At 48.5% G+C, this 17,939-nt stretch overlaps 1 protein-coding gene across 1 annotated transcript in view; it reads right to left on the reverse strand.

Moving 5' to 3' along the window:
- LOC126524239 (uncharacterized) overlaps positions 1–16,232 on the reverse strand; it is a 48,507-nt gene extending 32,275 nt beyond the window's left edge. The window contains exon 1 of the mRNA XM_050172571.3: positions 14,867–16,232. Coding sequence (XP_050028528.1) covers positions 14,888–15,832 — 945 coding nt within the window. The 5' untranslated portion in view covers positions 15,833–16,232 and the 3' untranslated portion in view covers positions 14,867–14,887. The remainder of the gene's footprint in view (positions 1–14,866) is intronic.
- Between the last annotated feature and the right edge of the window lie 1,707 nt (positions 16,233–17,939).

Genomic DNA, 17,939 nt, shown 5'->3' on the forward strand with positions numbered 1-17,939 from the left:
CTAATGCTTTAAGCAGCAGGAAATATTCTCGCTAAGGTACTTTTGTCTGCAGGCACGGTAGCAGGAATGATAACTGCCTCGGAAGGTCTGTTAATGATGACACATGTTATGCCCACATATCGTTTTCACAGCATGCTTTAGTTTAGCGGCGCAAGCATGAGGTGCTGTTTTCTCATTCAATGCGTTGAGTTGTCAGTTTATTTGCTCGCAAGAAATTTAGAAGCGAGAGCAAACAACGATCGTTCCAGCTTTGGAGCGTTCGACCTGCGCACAGCGCAGCTATAGTCGTCTTTCCGACACTGTTCGCGCACCTAAATTACAGACATAACTACAACTGGTTCAGCTCATTTTCAAGTCATGTATTTACACTAATACATGTGAGCTTGCCCAAAAGAAAACCTTCCCTAAATTTTGGAAACCAGTTAGAAGAAACTCAAACTTGGTCCGATTGGTTGTTATTCACTTCTCGCGTTTCGGCAGAGTTTGAGAATGTCTGCGGACGGCAGGTGTCTGCTGTATTCGCAAGCCCGTACCCTGCTTCGAACACTGCGTACAGCAAGCATGAACAAGCACCAGCCATCGGAGGGAGAAGACATTATCACACGTAACAGCTAACTATTAAAAGAAAGATGCACCCCAACTCACAAATGGAACTCTCCGTTGCTTTTATACCAAGACACACTGACAGTATTTAGCGTCGTTCTGTCAGTGCAGAATATACGTATTTAGCTTCTGAAAGCACGGCAGACGTTACTGCCCGTATATTGTGAGATGCTATATGTGATATACCACAGAACGAGTCACAGCGCGGAGTTGCCTTTGAAGGTCGAAAACAGTCGAGCATCGTACCTGTACCAGTGGAACAACGTTGCGTACTAGTGCTTGCACCTTTCGAAGGCCCGCTAGTCACAAAAAGACGTCCCTTTTTTAAGCCTCCAGCTCGCTCGAAAGGCTCTTTTTCTTTACAAAAAAGATCTTACGCGGCTCGATGGGCAGACCGGACGTTGGCGTGCACAGCGCAACGATTTCCACGGTTTCGTCGCTGAAGTCCTTGAAACCGATCAAAATAACATAATCAGCGTCAACGGCTCCTTCAACTTCAACAAGGCACCTCGACTCGACGAGAAACGCGTGAACGCAGCATCAAGCGAAAGAGCCACCGTGAACCTGGATGTCATAGCCATCTTTGTTTATTGGGCAGTGTTGCCAGCTCAAGTAACGGATTCTTGAGTTGCCGATAGTATGGTTCAGAAATCGAATACTGCTAAATATTTTCACAATTATCTGACTTAGAATAAAAGGTTATGTGTGATCTGCTTAAATGAACCAAAACTTGTGCCAGCCAATTAGATTCGCTTACTTACGTGGCTTCAAGAGGTTTTGCGTACCTACTGCTGCTTTTCCCGTGGAAGTATGACTTTGTGTACCAGGCTTTAAGATGAAACCTGAACGCCCTGGCAAATTTTGTAGGTGATCTTCATATCAGCGCTCAGTTCGAGGTAATATATTTTGCTTGAGTCCGTAATCTTTTATTTGAGGATTAGCCTATTATCCATGACAAGTACGGCAAGCTGGGCGGGTGAGTAAAGTAGCAATGTGAATGCAAAAGAGCGGACGGGAAATACGAGGGCAAAGAAAAGGTAGACGTGACATGCGTTCTCGCGTCCACTTTTTTCTTTGTCCTCGTATTTTTCGAGCTCCGCTTTACGTTGACTACAATTTATTTCAACAAAGAAAAATCCCTAAGCTGAGAGCGGGCTGCCAGCTTGCTTTGCTCTCTTTCCCAGATGAAGGGCACGCGCACTGAGTTTTTGCGGATGGTATACTTGTGCTGATTGTTTGGGTTATCAACGACCACAGGGGTCAGCCACGAGGCGTACTCTGGCGTTAAGCACTGTGTTCATAGCTGAGCGGACGACGCTCTGTCGTAGAGGGACGCTAGGCGAAGTAGACTCGTGTAAATCTCCTTATCGTTATCCCGATCAGACGATGCTAGGTGCAGCTCGCAGCCTAGTCACAAGTTTTATATGTGAGCAATCCCTCGTTGGTTGCCGCGCTTCAAAAAAAAAAAAAAAAAGGAATGGAGCCGCTCAAATGCCTTTACTCTTCTTCCACAATGCATAGCGAGGACAGTAAGTTTGGAAGCTTTGATGTCATGAGGTAAGAGGGTGTATCTGCCAGTCACCTTCTCCTAAGTTCACGCACGATGCGATACCTGCAGTTCAGAGGACCGTTCTATGCCTGCTGCTCTGTTCGTGAGTGACGTTGCGAACCAGAATCTCTTCAGTTTAACATCCCTGCTGTCTTCCCCCCCCCCTCCCCCCCATTTATCTTTCTCGCCATCAAACACCTATGAAAGCGGACGGAGGGACGACCACCGCGGAAGCTTAATTGCTAAGACACCGCAAGCGCATTGCGGAGGATACGGGTTCCGCTCCTACCGGCGGCATCGTTTGGTCCACTTTCATACCGTTTTACCCTATTATTTCTGCATTACGAATAAACATAGCAATTAACATGCCCCGTGCTTCCTCTTCCTTACAAAAGTTGTTGACACACGGCTGTATTTCAGTCTACTTATTTTTTGCGTTCAATCAAACATCTGTTGAAATGGAAAAAGAATATCATGCATGCTTTTTGCAAAGGTGCGTGGCTTCATTGTCTGGTTTTTTATTCTGAAGGTGTACAAAGAGGCTCAATTCAGTGCTACAGTCGGGGAAATAACTCTGCTGTCGTAGATGCGTGGAACAAGCACTTCATTTATGTGCGTCTTTCCTCGATGAGCAATTTCACCGGGCAGACAAAATCTAATGCCGTAAATATCGGTTGTTTCAGCAAACACTTTCGATTTTTTATATATTTTTTGTTAAATTGCCAGTGGCAGATAGCGCAATTCTAATCCATAAGCTGGTCTCTTCGAAGATGCGGACAGTACATGCACAACACATTAAAATGCATAACGGACTAATTAGCAACAATTACTAATTAATGTTTTAACGAATTAATTTATGCCACATATTGCAATTTCCAAAGCCTAACGGGTGAGACTGCAAGTCATATCCACTTGATGTCATCCACACAAGAACTGTGTGGATGACATCATTTACGAGATACATCTCTTCAAACTTGCGGTAAAAATGCAATGCCGTTCCACTTTTAGTTTTTTCACAAAACGTTGTTTACGCACTGAAGCATAAAAGCAACTGGAACGCCAAAGCATTTATCCACAATGTTCGATCGGGAATCAATATATCGAAACTGGTGTCATTCTGAGAACTCGTCCCAAGTGGATCCGCCTTGCGAGCTCCCCGGTTAGAATTTGTAAATTTAAGTATGTGCCATAAGGTAACCAGTTCGAAACTTAATTAGTGAATTTTTGTGAATTAGTCGATTATGCATTTCAACTTTTTGTGCAAGTAATGTCCGCCTCTTCGAGTAGACCAGCTCATGAAGTATACTTGTGCTGTCTGTCACAGGCAACCTTTAAAAATTTTTGATAGGGTTCGCTGGAACACCCGGTATACGGCACTGCCTCGACTCATTGCGAAGCTTCAAATGTGCACCAAACTATGCTTTCTCGCTCTTTTCATCCCTATACCCTCTTACCCCAGTGCAGGGTTGTAAATTAGACGTGCGTCTGGTTACCCGCGCTGCCTTTTCTCTCTTCCATTTCTTTCTCTCTCCTCGACTCTGCAATAAACTGTGAAGCGGTTTGAAGGCCATCACGATTGGCCTGGCAGAAACGGAAAAGAAAAAAAAAGGAGATGTGGTAAAATAAACGCGCTTTGTGTTGCCCTGCAAAATCAATTTTAAAATGAGGTAAGAACATGTGTACCATCGTCATGCACTGACAATGCGGAGCGAGAGAAGAAAGGCACAGTTGTGGCTTCGCCCGAACAATGCCAAATTACCCAGCTTACCATTCTTATACGATACGCACCCTACATATCCCATAGTCATATGCAATTTCATATGAGATACTGTATAAAAGCTACTATATACTGACATCAAACCACATCAACGTATGAGATCATGGTATCATATGGGATCACTGGCAAGCAGCACATGAGCGTTTCCTTTTTTTTAACGTGAGCTCTAATTATATAACTTCTAATTATCGTATACAGTGTTGCACCGCCATATTATTCTGTCCTGTTGAAAGGACTAATCCTGTTTGTCACAAACTTAATTAACCATCTATCTACCTATAGAAAGCCATCTCATCGTATCCATCATCAATAATCTTCATATGGAATATGGAATATTGACAATCTTCATATGGAATATTGAGATTACTGAATCCGCCTTTGCCTTCCATAAGCTTGTCACTGAACCCACTGACGAAGTGTTATTATGGAAAACGTCACCTAATATGGCTACATGCTGTGCACTGTCAAAGTTTTTTTTTCTGACTTATACTGTGCTTCCATTCTCAATGTCCTTGTGATTACTGTAGCCTCATTATTGAGCGTTGCACTGCTCTCAATGTTGTTTCCCCTGCTTCCACTGCTTTTGTAGAAGAAAGGCAAGAACACGTTCAATTGTATTGCCACTTTTTATTCGTGTCTCCTCCAACGACATGTCTGTACCATGTGCTCATTGGAAATAAAGATTGTCACGGCGCTATTATTATATTATATATTAGTCCAGTTGTACATAGATAAAGCAGGATTTCGACTCTACAATGGAATCACGGAACGCTGTTCTTTTGACTGTGACAAAGTGCGAAGTCTGGTTATACCTTTATGCACCAGTTTGCACAATGAGAGCTAGTGGCGCTTAAGCGGCGTCTAAACCAAAGAGAGAGAAAGAGAGAGAGGGAAGAAAGGGAGGAATGACAGGGAGGTTAGCCAGTGTAAGTGCCTGCTGGCTACCATGTCCTGGGAAAAGGGGCAAATGGAACAACAGGTAATAGAAGAAACAAAACAAAATAAAGTCAGAAAAATTCATACGATAACCGGATGCTATGCGCTACAGCGTTCAAAGTCAGTGACACAAGTCACAAGCCCTTAAAGGGCCCCTCACCAGGTCTGGTCATTTTGAGCTGACAAGCGCAGAGCATACATTGCGCGCCAACGATTGGGCTTGCAAAGAATTACATCGCTACGGGCCGCGGAAAGGCCCAAAATTTCAATCCGAACGCCATTTCCCTCTTCACTCGGGGCGAATCCGCCCGGAGACGGACGGTGACGTACTCGGGCTCCTGCGCGCCTACGTAGTCGGGCTCCTGCGCCTCTACGTAATCGTGTCCGCAGTGTGACGTCGCTCGTGGTGACACGTGACTTCGAGAATTATTCAAGACAGCATCTTTTATCTGTGCGACTTGTTGCTTGAATTGACGAATTGAAGTTTAGAGAAATAATAAAACACACAAACGGAATGTCTGCGTGTTTCTTGTTTTACTTCGCACCGAAGCAAGATAGATGGTACTTCCGCTTCGTCTGCTTGTTCCCACGGCCGTGCGGTTACGTGCGCAGGTACCGAAACTATGCCATTTTCTTCCGGGTTCCAGACCCGCCGTGGTTGCTTAGTGGCTATGGTGTTGGGCTGCTAAGCACGAGGTCGCGGTATCGAATCCCGGCCACGGCGGCCGCATTTCGATGGGGGCGAAATGCGCAAATACCCGTGTACTTAGATTTAGGTGCACGTTAAAAATCCAAAGGGGGTCCGAATTTCCGGAGTCATGTGGTTTTCAGGCACATACCCAAGGGTTGCCGCCCCCCAGCCCCCGAAAAAGAAATCCTGGTTACGTGCCTGGTGGTTTTGGCAAGTAAAACCTGAGTTTAAGACATGGTGTAAACTTTGCACATAGAACACCATTCTACCACCCTGAACAAATACAAAGGTGGTACAGAGCGATCCAAGAAGGAAGGACGAGAAAAGGGTGTTCGTCGATCACGATATTCCTTAATGTGAAATGTGAGTGCAGCTCGATATGCGTTTTCATTTCCCCATATATTGAGGCCAACAATTCGAGATCGAAACCACCGCACCAAATGGCAGTGGGCCAGCGCCTTCGCAGAGATAGGGACAGTATGGGAGCACTGGCACATGGCGAGTGGGATCGGAGTCAGCTGTGGAAGAAGACTACGACGAACGCGCCAGCGTTGGCACGAGCGCGTTCGCGCGGTTACGTCGAGGGACGCCGACGCTTAACCCAAGAACGGGCATTATAACTGCGTTCTAATAACGAGAACAAGGGCTCGTCGTCGTCTTTTTCGGATCCTTCTGTCTTGTTTCGTGCTGCACCCCTTATAAGAATCGAAAAACAACTATAGCTCAGACCACCACCCTTCGAATACAAAGAGGCAGTAAGTGCGCACTAAAGGCGTTCCGCTGATACAACCACTGTAAAAAATTTCAGAAAAGAAAGACATGGGCGCAGAAAGGGTGTTTCGGCGCCCCTGTACACATGCAATACACATCCAATAGGGTGCGGCTTCCTTTAGCGCCGTACCGGTGCTGCGCGTACATGAACTCTTAATCTCATTTCACATAGGTGCCGCCAAGAAAGCGGAATGTGTTTGCAAGGAATTGGGAGCGTACCTGCGCCACGGTAGTTTCATTTTAGCAGTTTTAGCACGAAACTCAACGGCCTGCGCAGTCCGACCGCGCGTCTGCAAACACATCTGCTCACTGGCGTCAGCTGCCGCTTCATTCCGAGTCTATATTCATACCGTGCAGGGCAGGGCACGGTGCCGGGAGGTGGGGGGGGGGGGGGGGGACGCTCACCGGGGCAAACGAATATACAATGCATATTGCATACGGGTGCCACCGGGCGCCGGTCGTAATCGATGCCGGTCAGCGTGGCGGTGGAAGCGAGCGTGCGTTTTGCGCGGCGACTCGCAGATGCCGTCGTCCGCGTGCATTTTTGAAGAGAACGCGAGCCGTTTACCCGCTCGCTCGAGCCCCCCTCCCTGGCTGTTCGTATTATACGAGCCCATAACGCTATATCGACGGCCAGCCCGCCGTGTCTGTGTCTGTATGCGGCGAAATCCCGCGCGTTCTCCGCAATGCGTCCCGCGCAGCGCAGGCATCCGCGTGCGACTCGATTATTCATTTCCTTCGCCCTCCCGCGTGCTTCCGTCTCGTGTTTGGCGTTTGCGTGCGGCCGAAGGTCACGTGGAGCTGCCAGGCGGCAACCTGCGCGGGGAGTGCGAACTGTCGTACATGCACGGCCAGGGGTGCACCTATGCGTACGCGCCAGCAGGCGCACAGAGGAGCGCGTCGTGAAGACACATTCAATTTGGTTGTGCCCGCCACGGGACGAAGGCGTTTCCCGCAGTGCGCATTTGACGCGGGACACACAAGGAACCGCGCGAGGACACAGCATTGCCAACTGTCGTTGTCGTGGTTGTGTCTGCGCTTGTGGTCCTGTATCGTGCTTGTACGAACCAGCGCCCACTGAGCGGGTTGACGATTTTCCAAAGCACTCGAACGGTGTCGCTCACGTGCCGTCCGCTCCCACGCGCCGTGTAGCCACTTATCGCAAAAAGAAAAAGAAAAAACTTGATCGTTCCGTCTGGTCCTCCGGTTACGGGTTCTGTGTACTTCGGTGTCTGCCCAGCTCCGCATCTATTACCCTTATTATAAAGAGGCTTGAAATATCGTTCACACGCATTTACGCACAAAACTCCCGCTATATAGCCGCGCATTTGGCGGCATTCATGTACGGGCGATTTCATTTTCGGGGGAAGGAGGCCAGCCCGTATTTACAATTTACAGAAACGTTCTGACGCTATAGCTATAGCCTGTGGCAACGTGGGGAAATAATATTAGTGGATGCAACCAGCCAATCGCAAAGAGCGCTTACAAACGAACAGTGTTGTGAGTTCTTGCATGGTATGTAGGAAAAAAATTACGGAAATGTCTCCCTAAGTTACCTTACCATTAAGTACACCACTCTTAAGCAAAATTACACCCTTTTTCCACACAACAATAATCGTCACCTGCCTTGTCCGCTTTTCCTTTCTTTAACGCGACGAGCCCGGTACTTCCAAGTCACGAAAGGCATGCCCGTTATCAGCATGACAGAGGATTCTAGACAGGAAATTATCGAGTACATTTGCTTAAGAGTGTAGCAGCGCGTTGCTAAGAACACGCCAAAAAATTTTACACCCTATGGGGTTTATCTTGTCCCACAACGATAATCGTCATCTGCCTTGCTTGCGTTTCCTCTCTTGAAAACTCGGCACTCGCTACTTTCCTGTCGACAATGCTCTGTCATGCTGATAACGCGCAAGCCGTTCGTGAATAGGAAGTACCGGGCTCGCAGCGTTAAAGGAAATGCGGGCAAGACAGATGACGATTATTTTTTGGGGACAAAATACAAACCAAAGGGTGTAAATTTTTTTGAGAGCGAACCTAGCAGCATGTGCGTGGTAGGGACGTACTGAGCTTATTCGTACACTGCTTGGTGATTTCATCATTATTTATTTTCAAGGGTGGTGAAGCATTCCAGAAGAGCTTTGACCATTTAGGGTTACGTAATTTGCATCGGACGTCCAGTAGAGGAGCGTTTGTGCAATCTGTCCTCATCGAGAAGATTGCGCCACCAGGAATCGAACCCAACACCTCGTGCATGCCCGGCAGCACCATAGCCTCAGGGCCACCGAGCAGGTTGCGTACTTGAACTGCATAATAATGGTGCGGCTTCTTCAGTCGAGGTACTATTTTCTTTCTTTCCTTCTTTCTTTCTTTCTTTCTTTTCTTCTTTCTTTCTTTCTTTCTTCCTTCCTTCCTTCCTTCCTTCCTTTCTTTCTTTCTTTCTTTTTCTCATCAAAGATACCATTTGGCGTGTAAGAAAAAATGTTGCGGTGTTTCTGGCAAAATAATGTAGCATTCTATATTCCTTCGTTTCCATCCATTCCTACATTTGTAGCCCCTCAAGTTCCTGGTTTACCCTAGCGTTTCGGTTGATCGTTGCCTAACAAGTGGTCGATAAACTGCATGGGTCTCCGCTTTCGTTGCTTCTAAAAGTTAGATCTGAGGTTCGTGCATGATCAAAAATCATCGCAAGGGCCCCTGTGTGAAAAGAATTTATGCCCTTAAATCAAGGAACTACAGAGAGAAGCGCATCACCACCAAATGAATTTTCATTAGGTAAGAAACGTATGTAAGAAAAGAAAGAAAGAAGGGGCTCAGGAAGTCAGCACTTGTGTCTATAATTCTTTCATTAAGCCAAACATGTTGCTTTCCCGCACTTCATGCTGTTGCGATGCCGTTCAATCTGGAGGCCCGACTAGCTCGCCCAAATTGCTATGGTAGATCTGAGTCATAACGAACGCCATGGTGCAGGGCACCGGAATAATTTCGACCTCTTGGGGTAACGTTACGTGAGCCAACGCGTATTTTCGTATTCTAGCCCGTTCGTATAATACGGCCACCCCTTCCGTGGTCTCCAGGTTAGTAACAGAGCGCCTTAACTAGCGTGCAAATGCTCCTGGTACGGTAGCCTTATCGACAGAGTATGAAAAATAAGCCACAAGAAAGCCACCATCATAATGCAGGAAGTAGCATGGCATATGTGCATATAAAGTAGTCTTGATGTCAATGTGAACTGCTTAATGCGGAAGCAGAATGCGCGTGGTTCTCCCAGTCTAGCTGCGTATACCAGTTAATCGCACAACTAGCCAGCACCACTAGCTACTACCATGCCTAGCAGGCTAATATTAATTTTATATAGCTGAAGTAATGAGGACGAACCAAACAAAACGAAAACACCCGAAAACGCGACACAGAAAAAAAGAAAAAGAAGTCAAGGACTCAGCCCTGACAGCGAACAAGGAAGTTTGTTGCGCTCCCCGCAACAAGCAACAAGCCGCAGCAGTGGAAAAGTCGAAGAAAAAGGCAAGCATGAAAGTTCTGTTTTACTTAAGACCCCTGACATCTGCGTTAAAAGGCGACAATTTCAGCGGTTTGACTCTTGTGCGTTCCCCGTGGTGAAATGTGTGAACGCAGCTTCGGCAGTGGTCAAAACATACTAGGAGCTCATTTATGGTCACATCTTTCAGTCGATCGATTATGCTCAAACAAAGGTTGTTTTCTTCATTTCTTTTTCTGCACATAGCACAGATTGCACCGAGATACATACGCTCACTATTCATCGCGTCTCATTCATTCTCAACTGCTCAAGAATTACGGGTCCTGAAGTTCTATCGGCGCCTGACACACACACGCACACACACACACACGCACACACGCACACACACACACACACACACACACACACACACACACACACACACACACACACACACACACACACACACACACACACACACACACACACACACACACTCAAATGCAAGTAAATAAATAAAGAAAGAAAACCGGGCAAACAAAACAGCAAAGTGCGCTTTGAAAAGCTGATGACGATACCAGTTCCCAGAACGATAAATATCTTACCCAAGAGTGAAGTAATTTCCCTGTCACGTTGTGCAAGTGTCCTTGGAATAAATGGGAAATGGCTCCTTGATAGCTTTTGTTTGTTGATCCCTTAATGGTCTCTTATATCTACCAAATATTCAAGTGCGGCAAAAAAAAAGCGAAAACAAAGGAGAAGGAGAAGAAGATCACGGATGACACTCGCACAAGGCGCAGGGCACGGTCATGACACTGCCGTCATTCACTACCGTAGCGAAACGTTGCTCTAAGGTCCTTTCCGTGTAGCGTAAGCACAACCACAGGAAAAGTGAGCGTCACAGAAAACGCGTCGGTCTTTCAGACAGAAAGTTGCCATCACTGCGCATCTGTCGAAAAATAGTCGTGAGTGAGCTATAGCGTCTCAAGTATGAGGGTAGCAGTATGTGGTACAAATTTTTTCTCTTCCTTGAAACACAAGTTCTGCACAGAAATACTTTGTAATATGACAAAGTGCACAAACAACAAGTCCTGTTTCTTTTTGTTTTGTTTTTTAACATAACCTCATCGTAAAGCCTATGGTATATCGTAACATCGCTATTGCAATGGATTATGCGATTAGCTTATTTTGTATATATTCTAAAAGATAGCTGCCTGACCGCCCCCATAATACTCTCTGGACTGTTTTGCACACGCATGAACCCACCTCGAAAGCACTGCAGCAACTGCAGCCCTTGAATGTGCATCGACGCGCAACAGTATAGAGAGGAGGTACTCTCTTCCACCAAATGAAAGGTCGATGAAGGAACAGTTTTGATTTGAATAAAGATTTGATTGAATCCACGGGTGGTTCCTTCACATGGAGTAGGCTGATCCGCAGCAATCTCCGCATGATTGAGTGAATGAACACGATAAAGTCACACTCAGGTGTCCTCTTGCATGCCCTGATTCAGCATCCCAGCTGTGCAGCAGGTCATATATACAAAAGGCTACCGCGAGCCGACCCTGGCGGGCGAGGCCGGCTTCTCGTTTTCGAAATGCCTTATCTTAGTAAAACCTACGAGGGCGAACCAGATAGCAACTGTCTCTATGTTTTATTAGCCAAAATAAGTTACATAAAAGTAATCACAAACATACCTACTATTCTACGCACCTTACACTATTTTCCCGCATAGTCCCCACCCCGGTTCTGACATCCGTCTCATCGCAGCACTAAATTTGAGGTGCCCCTGTAGTAGAATTTGTCCGGCTGGCTCTTGAAGCATTGTGGGACTGGTGTCTTAGCTTCATTGTTGCACGTGAATCGCTGTCCTGCACGGAACTTATTCAGCGGACCAAAAACATGGAAATCACTCGGGACGAAGTGCGGGCTCTATGGTGGATGGTCCCTACTCTCCCAGTTAGATGACCGGAGCTACGGAGCTTGTCGGCGGTTCTGATTGCCACATGCGGCCTCGCAATGTCGTGGATGATAACCGCGTTGTCCACATCAAGAATTCCTCGGCGTTTTCGCCGATCCCAGAAGACCGTTAACATGAAGACTAACAGAAGACCAACAGATGGCACTGAACGGTTTTTTTTTTTTTTTTTGTCTCAGGCGAACCCGGATGTTTCCACACCATGCTCTGCTGTTTCGATGCTGGCGTGAAAAGCAGTATCCACGTTTTATCTCGAGTAACAATGCGGCCCAGGAAGCTTTAACCCTCCTCGGCATACTGTTGCAGATGATTCAGGGAAGTAATCATTCGCTTGCCTTTCAGGTCATCCAACTGCTCAGGCACCCACCGATGTGAAACCTGCCGGTACCGTAGGGACCCACGAACGATGTCGTAAACACTCCCATACGAAATGCCCATCTCCTTTAAGTGCACACACGGATCTGCTTTCGCCATTGCACCCATGCGGGAAATGTCGTGAGTCAACGACGCACCCGGCCGCCACCAACGCTCATTGTCATGCCCTCAAAGTCTTCACGGCCTTTTGCGTACTCACAACACCACCACGTCACACTTCTCAAAGCGAGACACCTTTCCCCACACTTGGCCTGCATTTCCCTGTGCATTTCGATGAGCGCTCGTCCCTTGTTCCATAGGAAACGAATCGCACTTCGTTGCTAGTACGCCGTAGACGGGTGAAGCACAACCGCTATCTTCAACAACTGACAGCAGCGCCATGCCGCGGAGCTAGCCGCAGATAAGGCCCAGCCGATCCAAGAAAGGTCCATCGCTGATAATGGACATGTTGACGTCGCATTTACAGCCGCAATGTGGCTAAAAGAAATAAGTGCAAAGACTTTCTCATTCGCCCTCCTACGTATTTAATTTTCACTCATTGCTTTGTGTGCGATGACCTTGACATCGCATGATACGACAACGTAGAACTTCGAGCGACACGATAACTCGAAGACTCGCTGCCCTTCTTTTCTGCTTTATTTTACAACGTCACAACGAAGCAAGCAAACCGGGCCGCAACAGTCCTAATTTTGTGTCAGTTGCTTTCGTGTGACCTGTTTATGCGAGTCGTACAGCGAGTATCCTAAGGCTACTTCACGTGTTTTCCTGAGCAACTGACTTCAAGCAGAAAGGTGCACAATGTACAGTCGGTGTCGCAACTTTTCGGACCGCGAACGTTTATTCACTCCTCATCGGAATGGCCGACAGCGCCGCAGGCGACTATTCCGTGTGTGATGAAACTACAGAGCACATTCTGCACAACTGTCCGTCCTTCCGCTCTCAACGAGACACCGCTTAGAAGACAGGTCGTCCTCGGAAGCACAGATGATAGGACCTCGGCCGAAGAAGTGCAGTTTGTAAAAGATCAGCGAAGCGTTAATGCGCTTCTCGAACACAACTGGACCAGACGATCGTTCCTGACTACGCGTATACGTGGGTCAACATTCATCTGCGGTTGTGACGGGGGGGGGGGGGGGGTGACAATGACTCCACCTCTTTCTTCTTATATTTCCCTTTCCCCCACGTTTGGGGATAGCCAACCAGACGCGACCACGGTTAACCTTCCTGCCTTTCTTATCTTTCTCTCTATTATGGTCCACGGGGTGTGAAAAAGAACTGAACATTTTCGCAGCCTGGGCACGCCATCTGGTATTCGGATTTCGAGGCTTTGAGTATTATTACGCTGAATCAATGTAGCGTCGTGCAGTTTTATTGACTACGGTCACAAAGTGCTTGGAAATTGAATTTTTTTCGGATCGTGCGGTCGGTAACATTCTGACGCCGACTCTATATAAACAGTGTCTTCCCCCCCACCCTTTTTTTGTACACGAAAGCAACAGCGTTAAAAGGTGATCGTCCCAACTAACATGAAAAAGATGGAGTACTACGCTGGGGCTCTGGATTTTAATATCGGGTTTTAATACTGGATTTAGTAATAATGCGCTCTGGATTTTATTATTGCGAGTAGAACTTTTCTTCAGCACAGCCCAGCACAAACTTCAATACGAGAAAGCCACCCATTCCAACGTTGTCCAATCCCTGCTCAAATATCGAGGTCCAAAGTTTCGCACGCTGCAACTTCGCCACGTTTAGGCTGCAGGCACGCAAAGGGCCAATAATTCTATGACAACATAGTGGCACATCTCCGCGACCAACAAAGCCCTGCCGCAGGATATTATTTTTTTTTCTCCCTTACTGTCCTCGATTTCACGCAGCTGATATCGAGGCATGTTATGGCTGGAGGGCCATGCCGTGCATTTTTCTCCCGCTCTTTGTTTACCGCGCAGAAGCTTGTAATACCAATCCTCTCGGATTAGGTTTTTTTTTTCTTTCTTCTTTTTTGACTTTCGATATGGCCAACCTGACCATGAGAACGGGGTCATTCAAGCAGATCTACGGTAAGATAGAGGCTGTGAAAATGTTTTCCACATGCAGCACACGCATTAACGTTCCTTTGCCTATGTCTATATACAAATATATATATTCTACTGCATTCTGTGCCACCACCTACAACGTCGTTTCTTATCGCAATGTTTACCGTGTCACTTCAATGAAGAGCCGTTTATTTCTGCCACACGACGCAGCATTTCCGACAGAGAACGACAGCACCTATGGGGATAAGCGCCAGTGATGGGATTGAATCTGACATTACCAGAAAGAACGGGCCAAGTTGACAAAGGTTTTTGGTCGAAAGTGCTCTTGACTATTGGCTGGTCACCTTCGCCAGAATTTCGCCGGCTAGAATTTGCTTTCAATGACAATTTCTGCTTAAGAATTTTTTATGAATACGTACCCTGGAGCCAAATTTACAAAGTTTTGTGTTTGCAATGGCTCTTTGCCATTGGCCGGTCGTTTTCCCTGATGATATATACCTGGCGTCAACATTGGCTATAGAACGTTCTCTTACGAACAGTTCTGATGTACGGGCTTCTTGTGAGCACGGGCAACGGTAGGTGCGTCAAAGATATTAAGAAAGGAGACGGAGGACGCGTGCTCGGAAAAAGCGGTGACGCGAAACCGAGCCAAACAAAAAAACGTCGTGACTCACTCACCGTGAGAAAGTCGCCCCACTCTCACGTGGCCTCCGCCTGCGCGTGAACGTTGGCATGCTTGCGGAGGTAGGCGAGCCTGCGGAACCTCTTGGGGCAGACGGGGCACGCGTACGGCCCTGCCGCCTCTTCGTCCGAGGTGGACGAGCCCTGCTGCTGCTGCTTGCAGTCTGCCGAAGGCGACGCACTGCCACCCGTCTCGTTCCTGGGCCGGTGCCAGCGGCGGTGCGACGCCAGGTTGGCCGGGCAGTTGAACAGCTTGGCGCAGTCCGGGCACCGGTACTCGAGGTGCACGATGCGCGAGCACCGGTGCTGAGCGAGCCCGAACGCGTCGCCGAACCGCTGGCGACAAAGGCGGCACACGTAGGCGCCGATCTTGTTCTCGATCTTGGCGAGCTCGGCGCGCGCCTCCTCGCTCACCACCACGGGATTGAGCGCGGCCGGAATGTCGTAGTCGAGGTCTTCGTCCAGCTCCAGGTCGTCCTCGTCGCTGTAGGGCCGGATGAAGGTGCCGGAGACCGGAGAAAGCGTGTCGTCGTCGAAGAGCAGACGGCGCACGGCCGACTTGGCGGCGCCGTTCGGGCTTGCCGTCCCGCCGGTGCTTCCTCCACCAGCTTTGTTGTTGTGCGGGGAAGGGGACGTATTGGAGGAGCTTTTGTGGGGAGCGCCCACGCTGGCGCTCTTCCGTGGAGGGCTTCCGTGTAAGAGGGGCGGTGGACCCGCGGGAGAGAGTTTTTTTCTCTTAGCCGCTTCCTGGGAAGACTGCGGCGGAGACGCATGGTCCGGCTGTAGTAGAGCGCTGGCCCGGAGTAGAAGCGACTCGCAGCTCTTGACAACGGCTGCCGGCGGGGAGCAGGCAAATCGGACGACGTCCTCGTGGTCGTCCGAGGAAGACGACGAGTCCGAGCGGTTGTCCTCGCCGTCCGAGTTGTGGCGAGTGTAGCGCTGGAGGAGGAAGCCCCTCGGCATGTTTCTTCTTCGTCGTTTCGCTTCGCTGTCGTCTGTCTCGAAAGTGCGTCGTCGGTCGTCTGCTTTACCGTTGCTCGAAGCAGTACTCGAACTTGTTTTCTCTTCTATGAGACTAGTTGTCGGTTCGATACTCCTAACGCCTGCCACGAGGTATCACGTTCGATAATGTATCTACACTTTGACGTCTTCTCTGTCGCACGCACAGGAACGAACTCTACGGAAATCTGTTATTATAGTCAATCTCTTTCGTCTGCAAGAACAGCGTCGTCTGTTGTTGCAGGCGCTCGCTGTCTTCCAGTGTCCGTCTTCCGTCTTCTCGACGGCGTCTTCCCACGGGAGTTCGAAAATTTCGAGCACTTCGCGCTAAAAGCGCTGCTGGCCGGTGTTTGAACCCTCGCGGTCGGCAGCACGGGCGCTGCTAGCGGCGGCCCGTCGCGGCTGACGCGCGTGAGTGAACGCAGAGACCGGCCGCCGGGCCTCTTTTTCGAAAAAGGGCGGCGCGGCGCCGCCAAGCGCCCGCCAGGCGTCGTTGCCGTCGATAGCGTCGCGCCGTCCCGCCCTCCTCTCCCAATCACCAAAGGACGGTAAAGGAGGGGGACTAACGGTGCTGAAGGCAGAGGGGGAGGCGGTTTGAACCCCAGCATCTCCCCGCTCCGCTGCTGCCAGCTGTTCGCCACCCGCTGGGTCTCGACCGGCGAGTATGACCTGGCGGTGCCAGTTGGACAACACGGGGCGAACATAGGAGGGGTCGGGCAGGAGATGGAGCGCACTCGCGCCGCCGTTTGCGTTCCATAATTTCACGGCCTGTCAAACGCGCTCTGCCCCTACTGAAGGTATTCATTAATCTACTTATTGTCTCACTATGGGCACGCATGCTTACGCGTTTAGCGGTTCGGATTAACGCTTATAAGGGCGCGCATACGTGATTCCTAAGCACGCCCGCGCATACATGCGTACATGCACACGTCCACTCGCGAGCCGAAATCTGGAGATAACGTAATCAGCAAAGAAATTGAAATTTTCTTCTGGCACAGCTTGGCAATGTGGAAATGCTTCGACGCGTTGTAATGGCCGAACACCCGCATGTTGGTTGTACCACTCGATTTCAGTATCCTATCAAGGCTGCGAAGGAAGAAAAAAAAAGAAGAAATAGCGGCACCATTGATCTCCAAACTGCTTTTGCTCGAGTGCATGTACGTACATGCACCCGAATGCATAGTCGACAGCAAAAGTTAACGGAGCACGCATGCGCGTGTCAAACAGTCCCTCCGCGACACTTTCGGTGCGTCAGCAGCTGTGAGGAGTGTCGCGTGGCTGCGCAAGGCTCGAAATTGGACCGTTTGTTCTACGCCGGAGTGACAATGTTCCTGATCGGCGCTGGGTTTCTCCAATATTGACTTTTCTTACACAAGTTGCCGGCAGCCATGTATTCCGGGTATCGCTTTAGAATCGCTGAACACTGTACATGAAGATGCACGCGCATACATATGTACATTATTATTCTTATTATTATTATTATTATTATTATTATTATTATTAGTTTGGAAATCATATATACACATAGCAGGAAAGGGAAAGCGTGGAGCTGGCTGGCAAGTGCCACCGGAACGGCCACAACGCCTGCGTGCTCTTATGAAAGGAGGAGACAGAAACATAGAAATGAAAGATGGGAAGAAGGGGAGGAAAGAGGGAAGAAAGCGAAAGATGACAAAATCTAAAGGAATAAAGCAGAACGCACACAGTATACAGGTCACGCACAGTAGGGCCGGTCATTGCAGGTCAGGATACTAAAGAATGTTAAAATAGAAGAGATAGTGTCTGAGGTCTTCTCATTCGAAAATAGCAAGCAATAAAGAGTGCTAATAACATGAACCTAAGTTAGTTGCCTCTAGACAAGTAGGGAGGGCGCGATGTGTCTGATCACGTTGAGACGCACAACCACCTGAGTACAAAGATTCGTCGAGTGTCGTACACCGCAGGCTAAGCCAATGATAATATGTCACTATAGCGACGTGCGCTGCGCAATGAAAGCGGAACACTCCAATATCAGCTGGTGAAGCGCGTGGCACCAACCGCAAGACGTACGATGGGCTGGCCACACATCCTT

Source organism: Dermacentor andersoni, chromosome 3, assembly GCF_023375885.2.
Source record: "Dermacentor andersoni chromosome 3, qqDerAnde1_hic_scaffold, whole genome shotgun sequence".
In the NCBI taxonomy this organism is placed as follows: domain Eukaryota; kingdom Metazoa; phylum Arthropoda; class Arachnida; order Ixodida; family Ixodidae; genus Dermacentor; species Dermacentor andersoni.